Genomic DNA, 8,149 nt, shown 5'->3' on the forward strand with positions numbered 1-8,149 from the left:
ATATATATATATATATATATATATATATATACATGTGTATATATATATATGTACAACATTAAAGATTTGTTATATATTTATATAACTTACATAAAACTGGACTTTTATACACATTCTGGTTTTATTTTTCAACACTAGACATGGCACAGGATTGGCAGGTTCTTTGGTCATATGTGGTTTGATGAATAGGATATCATTTCATTCCGGTTTTGATGTGCATATTTTTCATCTCAAGTGTTTTTAATATTCACTAACCATTGGACTTCCTTTGCCACTGGAAGCATTTTTAGTGTTGTAACTCTTTGCTAGCATTTATTTAACAAGCAGAGGAATCCTTTGCACCATATGTTGCAGATATTTATAAACTCATCGTTTACATCTGATCTTTTGTTCAGGTTAGGAAAACCTTCATTATGTAACCAGATCATAAGCAGATTTTCTAACTTTTCTTAAACTGTGTGCTTCTGTAGCTCACCTAAGATGAGTAACCACACATGGTTTATGCCAGAAATGCAGTGGTTTCATTTCACTCAGTCTTGATTGTGATTTGTCAGCTTCTACAGTGTCCACTGTAGGGCAGACATGTTCTATATGCAGATGTTAAAATGTGCCCATGTGCAACCTTTATTCCAAAGCAGGTACACCTGGACCCATGACTCTGGCCACTGGTCTACCTGCTGCTTTACAACAAGCATCTTCATGACCTTAGTTTCCTAAGTTTCAGGGTTAAACGTGTTATATACTCAAATATGTGTTGAATGCTGTGCTCCCCCAGCCCCTTCTCATTTTCTTTGTCTTTCTCTGTTTTGCTTTCTCTTCCTTTCTATTTCTTTTCCCTTCCTCTCCCCTCTTCTTTTTCCTCCTCCTCCTCTTTCTCTTCTACCACCTCCTTTCCAATCCTCCTTCCTCTTCCTCTCTGTCTCTCTGTCTCTGTCTCTCTGTCTCTGTCTCTGTCTCTCTCTCTCTCTCTCTCTCTCTCTCTTTCTCTCTCTCTCTCACCAAACGTACTCACATAAAGGACTAAACCTAGCTCTTCACACATGCTAGGCAGGAATCTATAAATATACTTTATCCCTGGATCTTTTTTTGCTTCTTTACACTGAGTCAGGAAGTTTTACAAGCTGGTCTTGAACTGAGTCTAACCAAAGCAGGCCTCTGAACTTGCTTCCTGCTTCAGTCCCTGATCAGCCAAGAGTACAGGCCTGCACCATCTACCATGGTGTCCAACAGTTCTCTTTCTTGTACTTAAAGTACATTTAAGTTCAATCTAAAATGAAATTCTTTTCCAATGATATGCAAATCTTGAGATCTTTGTAGATTTATGCAATCTCAAAAACCCACAGAAATCATGACTCTTTTCTATTTTCATATAATACATTCTGCCTGACTTTTTCTATGATGTGACATCTTTTGTCCCCATCTGTGTTATCTGGTTTTCTTAATTTTTCCTTAGAATAACAACCTTGACAATCTTGACATGAGAGGGGTATAACTGTTCACTGAGCCCAAGAGTCACCAAATACTATTTCTAAAATTTATACCAATTGTTAGTGCTTAGCTAGTTTCAAGATGAAATATCATGACAGATGAGGGGATAGATAGATGATCTGAAAACTTAAAGCTTTAACTGTTAAGAAATTAACTTGGATTTTCTTAATGAATAATTTCTGCGTGATTATTTAATGTCACATCAGTAGTCATTGATAAAATAAAAGTTCATTAAAAACGAATGCCATTTGTAATTGACAACATACGAACTGTTTTTCAAACAAAGCAATTTACAATAGAAGTGAAAGTTCTTGTTTTATGATTTATTTTTATTATTTTCAATCCTGTGTGTATATGTGCATATGTGCACATGTGTGCGCATAACATCAAGTGCCCAATGAATTAAGAAGTGGCTTTGAATCTTGTGGAGCTGGAGTTAAGGGATGGTGTGAACCTCCAGATGTAGGTGTTGGGGGATAAACTTGAACCCTCTGCTAGAGCAGCAGGCCCTCTAAACTGCAAGCTACGCCTCCAGCCACTAGAGTTGCCGTCTTGCTGTTTCTGTTTGTGCATCTATTGATGCCTTGACCTTGATGCTTTCCTCCTTTGAAGTCACACTGTTTCTGAAGTTGTGGAAACAGCGACAAGCTAGGCTTGAGTACGAGTGGGATCTGGTGGACTTTGAAGAAGAACAGCAGCAGCTCCAGCTGCGGCCTGAATTTGAAGCTATGTGTAAACACAAGAAGATGAATCCTGTGACGAAGGTACAGTAGATATGGAGCAGGAATTTGCCCTAGCAGACCTCCTGCTATCAGCTGCCCTAAAATAAGGTTCCATCAGCATACAAATGAATTCATATAATTCCTCAAACACTTTGACAAATAGAAAGCTATAGTTAAACCCATGGGTGGACATGCTACCCAACACTGCATTTTCACCTCATAGACAGCATTTTGTCACATGTGTCTACACACCATCCTCTTACTAAATGTTCAAATGAGTGAGCCTATGTGGAACATTTCTTACTCAAATCATAACAGGTTTTAGGAAAAGACACTGGATAGAATAATGACACTGTGTGTGTGTGTGTGTGTGTGTGTGTTGTGTTTGTGTGTTATTCCTATTTTATATTATAAAAAGACAACAGAGGCAGGCCTCTCATTTTCACCCAAAATTGACAGAATAAAGATTGAACTGGGGGGTTTAAGTATGGGCAATAAGTGTGTATAGATTCTCCCTGATTCGTTCATTTCATTTTGCCTTAATGAAATTGAAATAAAAAAGCAGAAATTTTTCATTTCTGGCAATAGACTTTAGTGTTTAAGCACAACCAGAAATCTCACTTGTGGGTCTGCATTGATGGTACATGTGTGTGGGTACATACCCATACACACACACCCATACACAAACACACACACACCCACTGGTCACTAGCTGGGTGCAGACAGGGACATAGTGTATAGGATCTCATGTACACACAAGTATGTGTGCACAGCCTTTATATCCATGGAGCTCTTAGAAGGCTTGTCATCCCAGTGAAGTTCTGTAGCTCTTTGTCCACCCTGAATATCCATAAATGTGGAATCTTGTTTTTTTTATACAATTTCATGGTTTGCATGTCTCCTGAAAGCTTCCGTATAATGTATTTATTTACTTCGTAAATAAAAATATATGTTTGACTGTGGCTCAGAATGTTAGTTGGCCCAATTATTATCTTGTATATTAACATCCGTGATAACTGAGGTAGAAGAGCCTAAACTGTTGTTTGGGGTAATAAGACAGGGACTTCATATACTCTAAAGCAAGTCAGCAACACTCCAGAGAGAATTCAATTGAGTCTCATTGCATTTCAGCGGCTAGATTTGGGCTTCGTCTTTTCTCTGTCAGATCCTGGAGGCCACTGTAACCCAGCACTTAGGAAGCAGGTTGTCTCAATCATCTCTCTTACCTTAGGTAGAATGTCACTTGAGGTCTAATGGCAATCTATTCAAGGGAAGGTGTCTTCTTTCCATAGGCTATGAGACAAGAGAGTCATCTATGTGGGCTCTACCTTCAGTGTACTCCTTGATATTCCTACTGTTATTTGGAGTCTCAACTGTGAGGACAAAGTGCTACTTTGTTATTTTTCTAATATTACAGGAGATGGAGCCACACATGCCTCTATGCCATCGCATCCCATGGTACTTTGTGTCAGGGACCACAGTGACCTTTGGGGTAAGCAGCATTTTGGAGTCCTTTATCATTTCTATAAACATAGTCATCTATAGGCCACAGTTATCTCCACAGCTCTCTCTGAATCAGTTCTCAGGTCATTCTTACAATGTTCCATTCTTCCTACATTGCCTTTACCTCTTATACAAAGCATGTCATAATTTACGTAGATTTTTTTCCCAGAAATAAAATTTGTAGACAGATATGAGGGGGATCCCTGACTTCATAGCCCTTTCCTGTATGTCTCATTCACTGATACCTTGAAACCAAAGAAGAGTGTCGCATTCATCTTGCAGTCTGGTTAGTGTTATCAGCATCATTCATTAGCCTTCATTTCCCTTAAAGTATTTATACATGTGACTGAACAATTAAACTATGGAACTTATTTTTCTTGTTAAAATGAGCAGAATAAAATATGAGGAAGACAACTCCTATGGTGAGGGAGTGGGTTTCTCTCTACATCTATAGCTAACGCATTAATTTACCAACATGATTTTTTCATTTCCTTCTTCTTCCTAATTTGTGTATGCTCTACATAAATTATTCTTTAATTTGGGAAAGAGGAATGAGAGAATGTCAAATGGAGGTGCAAACTATTAAACTACAAATTAACTATTGTAGACTGTGGTTTAACTTCACCAGTGTATGTACACTGTACTTTAAAACAATTGTTATTAAAATATTTTTATATCTTGAAAGTGCTTTTGGCATATAACTTTAGCTTACATAGAATGTTTAGAAGAAAAAATGAATAAAAAAGGGTACAGATAGGCACCTCTGGCTCAATTCTGGGAAATGATCTAGGAAGCATGGCCCTAGAATGGTTGTTCTGTTTTAGTTTTTCTACATATCAGTCAATTTGATTTGCTTCCTCAACTTTAGAATAGAGTTTCCCAGTCATTGAATTCATATGGAGCTGCTTTGCAATATACAATGTATACGTTGATATGGGAAGTATGTCACTAAAGTCTATTGTTCTGGCAAATTTTTCCTGAAGGAGGAATTCATTTGTGGCCACGTAGTCTCTGGTTCAGAATTATTTTTTTTTATTTTCTTTAAAACTTTAAAAGATAATTTTTATTGACCAAAATGAATCTAGATAGATAGATAGATAGATAGATAGATAGATAGATAGATAGATAGATAGTAGATAGGCAAAGGATAAATGAAAGATGATTGATTGACTTCAAATGCCATATATCAAAATATACCAAGCCAAAGGTAAGATTCAGAAATATGGTTGTCATTTGTAAATGCTATGAGAAAATGAATGAAAAAGATGAATTGTAGTCACCTCTCATATTGCTATGATGAAATAACTGACAAGACTCAACTGAACGGAGATGGAGTTTGTTTTTATTTTACTTCATGGTTCCAGGTCATACACCATCACAGCACAGCATATGTGGCAATGGGAACATGAGGCAGCAGGTCATGTTGCATACACAGTCACAAAGCAAAGAGAGGTAGATACTGGCACCCAGTTCACTTATATATCTGCCCAGATCTCAGGCCCATGGAGTGGTGTCACCCACAGTTAAAATGGCTCTTTCCACCTCAATTAACTTAATCTAGAAAAATCCATCTACAGACATGTCCAGAGGGCTTGTCTTCTGTCAGGCTGACATATGATCTATCACAGTGTTTCTCCCCTTTATGTTTAATCTAATCCATAGCCACAAAATAGTTTCTTTTTAAGCCTTCTGCCTTGCCATGGCCCATTTATTGCCTCTATGGTAATAAAAATTGCTTTGCCCAAGGAGCTGCTGTGCAAATATAACAAATTGGGACAATAGCACAATAGCACATCCAGTGAGTCTCGGTTCTCCCCTCAGATGGCTCTCCTCCTCAGCAGCATGGTGTCCATCATCGTGTACCGCCTATCAGTCTTTGCCACTTTTGCCAGCTTCATGGAAAGCGAAGCCACCCTGCAGAGTGTGAAGAGATTCTTCACTCCACAGCTGGCCACTGCTCTCTCTGGATCATGCCTGAATTGCATTGTCATTTTGATACTGAATTTTTTTTATGAGAAGATATCTGCCTGGATTACGAAAATGGGTAAGCTGGTCAAATTATGAAAAGCGATTTAGATCATGGGTTTCAGCCAACATTGCATCTCCATCTTTGATCCCACTCCCATGTTGTTGGTATCTGAAGGGATCAATTTTTAGGCTGCCTTGTGCTCTAAGTAGATCCATACCTGATTTTTAAGAATTCCTTAAGATCTACCCATATTCAGTCATTTCATAATGGAAGTAAGAAAACTCTAAAAAGTTCAGGACTCCTTGGCCATTTTTTGAGGGCTCTTATTTCAACATTCCCTGGGTGGAGCTAGCTGAACCCTGATCAGAACCTACATTGTACTAAAACCACAAGATTGTCTCCTTTTTTTCTTGAAAGGTATTTGCGTGTGGAATGCATTCTGAAATAAGAAAAGAAATAACAAAAGCAAAACATTGCATTAGTTCCTCTTACTTGAATCTAGAACATGGGAACAGCCTGTCTAGGCAGTATCTGTTGCAACCTAGATTATTTTCTTGTTGAACTTTTAAATTTTCTCCTGAAATGGGAAGGTGATGGAGTTGTAGGTAAAGCTAGGATTTGAGCAAAGAGTGCTGCAAAGAGCACCAATTCTGGACAAGTTAGAGATAGACAAGGCTAGCCACTTAGCAGAGAAGGGCATCCCTTCTCACAGCACTCATTAATACCCTACCTAGGCCATACATTCATACCACTGCTCCACACAGAGGAAGAAAGAGCACTGGGCAGGCACTGCTTGGAAGTAGTCCTTGCATCATCTTCCAATCTTGAGTTCTAAGTCAAGTTTACATTCTCTGGGCAAGAGCAAGTAAGCAAATCATAGCAAATAAACTGCTTTTAAAGACACCAAGAAGTCATGGATTTCTTTAGTGAAAAGTATCTCTGACCTCTTATCTGAGACATTTTTAATGAATGCAAGCGAGCTTCATTAAAATGGAATATATTGTGTCCTTTAAATTATTTTGTACTACTCCTGAAAGTGTCATTGAGAGTATCTGTGTCAGCTGTTCTACTGAGAAATTATCAACTCATGAAATAAAGTGTGTTCCCTTACTCATTGGGCTCCTCAATGTGTTCTAACAGGCTTTGGGAGAAATTAATATTTTCTTATCTTTTGAATTTGTTAAATTACAAATATGATTATATTTTTAACTAAGGAGAGAGAAAGCACATGCTACCTCTGACAGCATTTGCAGTCACAGTTTAATTCATGAAAGGAAGGTATATTGTAGTTAGAAACACCTTAGCCCTTTGAATAAGCTAACCTGGTTTCAACCTGCTTGGCTATGGGCAAAGGAGAAAGAAGCATGATGGGATTTTCTGAAGTGTCTAACAGTAATGGGAACAGGTACTTCCAATCTTATAGGTATTCAAATTGCACATTCAGAAAGTCTTATTCCTAGAGAACTTCCCACCATTGAAATGTAGTGACTGCTTCCTAGACTTTCACTGCTGTGGGATCAACACAACATGACCAACAGAAAGCCAACACAAACACACAACTCTTTAATATTAGTCAACTGAGGTCAGAGTGAAGAGCACTTTCCCACATTTTTAAATGGTATGAGTAGCATTCTAAGTATAGCATTCAAGGAAATACATTTATCCTTGATGGTTATTATTGGCAGAAATACCTCGAACTCACCAGGAGTATGAGAGCAGCCTCACTCTGAAGATGTTTCTCTTCCAGTTTGTGAACTATTACTCAGCTTGCTTCTATGTGGCCTTCTTTAAAGGGAAGTTCGTGGGATATCCTGGGAGGTACACATATATGTTCAATATATGGAGAAGCGAAGAGGTAAGAACTCTCTTTCAGGTCAGATATGTGGCCTCAGATAATTAAGACCTGGCTTTCTCTCTAGCACTAACTCAGACATTGTCAAGTTGTAGAAGTCTGACAACATTGCTGGGAGCCTGTCTTGCATCTGTTCTCTCTCTGGACAGCAGCCACTGGGGATGTGGCATTGGCAGTTGAAGGGGGTGCGAAGATTGGTTTTGTGAGAATAAAAGTAGCTTAATATGAAGAATATTTATTAAACTCTATGTTATTCTGGAGCCAGAAACTGCTGGCTTCAGGCACTAAACATCTGCAGTTTAGTGTGTGTCTATGTGTGTGTGGGGGGGAGGGGATAAGCAAAGAAGTGATTATTCTGGCTCTTTATTCTTTTCTCCATAAGTCCTCTCACTGTTCAGGTAGGAGATTTGGAGTTCCTTTACTCCTTGAGAGTCAGGAAAAGATTGTCAGGCATGCAGAAAGAAAATCTCTTACACAGGCAATATGCACAGACACACATATACTCATAGACACATATATTCCCAACCACCTGCCTCATTAACCCTACAAGTGTCCATGTATATTTATACACACACACACACACACACATATGTGTGTATATATATATATATATAT

The 8,149-nt window shown here is 38.3% G+C and overlaps 1 protein-coding gene across 4 annotated transcripts in view; it reads left to right on the forward strand.

Moving 5' to 3' along the window:
• The window catches only part of Ano5 (anoctamin 5), a 70,078-nt gene that overhangs the window by 45,826 nt on the left and 16,103 nt on the right, over positions 1 to 8,149 (forward strand). For 2 of the 4 annotated variants that reach the window (XM_031386791.1, XM_031386792.1), the window contains 4 exons: positions 2,101 to 2,252; positions 3,628 to 3,702; positions 5,535 to 5,757; positions 7,368 to 7,537. In XM_031386791.1, coding sequence (XP_031242651.1) covers positions 2,101 to 2,252; positions 3,628 to 3,702; positions 5,535 to 5,757; positions 7,368 to 7,537 — 620 coding nt within the window. The remainder of the gene's footprint in view (positions 1 to 2,100; positions 2,253 to 3,627; positions 3,703 to 5,534; positions 5,758 to 7,367; positions 7,538 to 8,149) is intronic. The other 2 variants (XM_031386793.1, XM_031386794.1) reach the window with 1 other exon arrangement.

The sequence above is a fragment of the Mastomys coucha genome, unplaced genomic scaffold (genome assembly GCF_008632895.1).
Source record: "Mastomys coucha isolate ucsf_1 unplaced genomic scaffold, UCSF_Mcou_1 pScaffold21, whole genome shotgun sequence".
NCBI classification, from domain to species: Eukaryota; Metazoa; Chordata; class Mammalia; order Rodentia; family Muridae; genus Mastomys; species Mastomys coucha.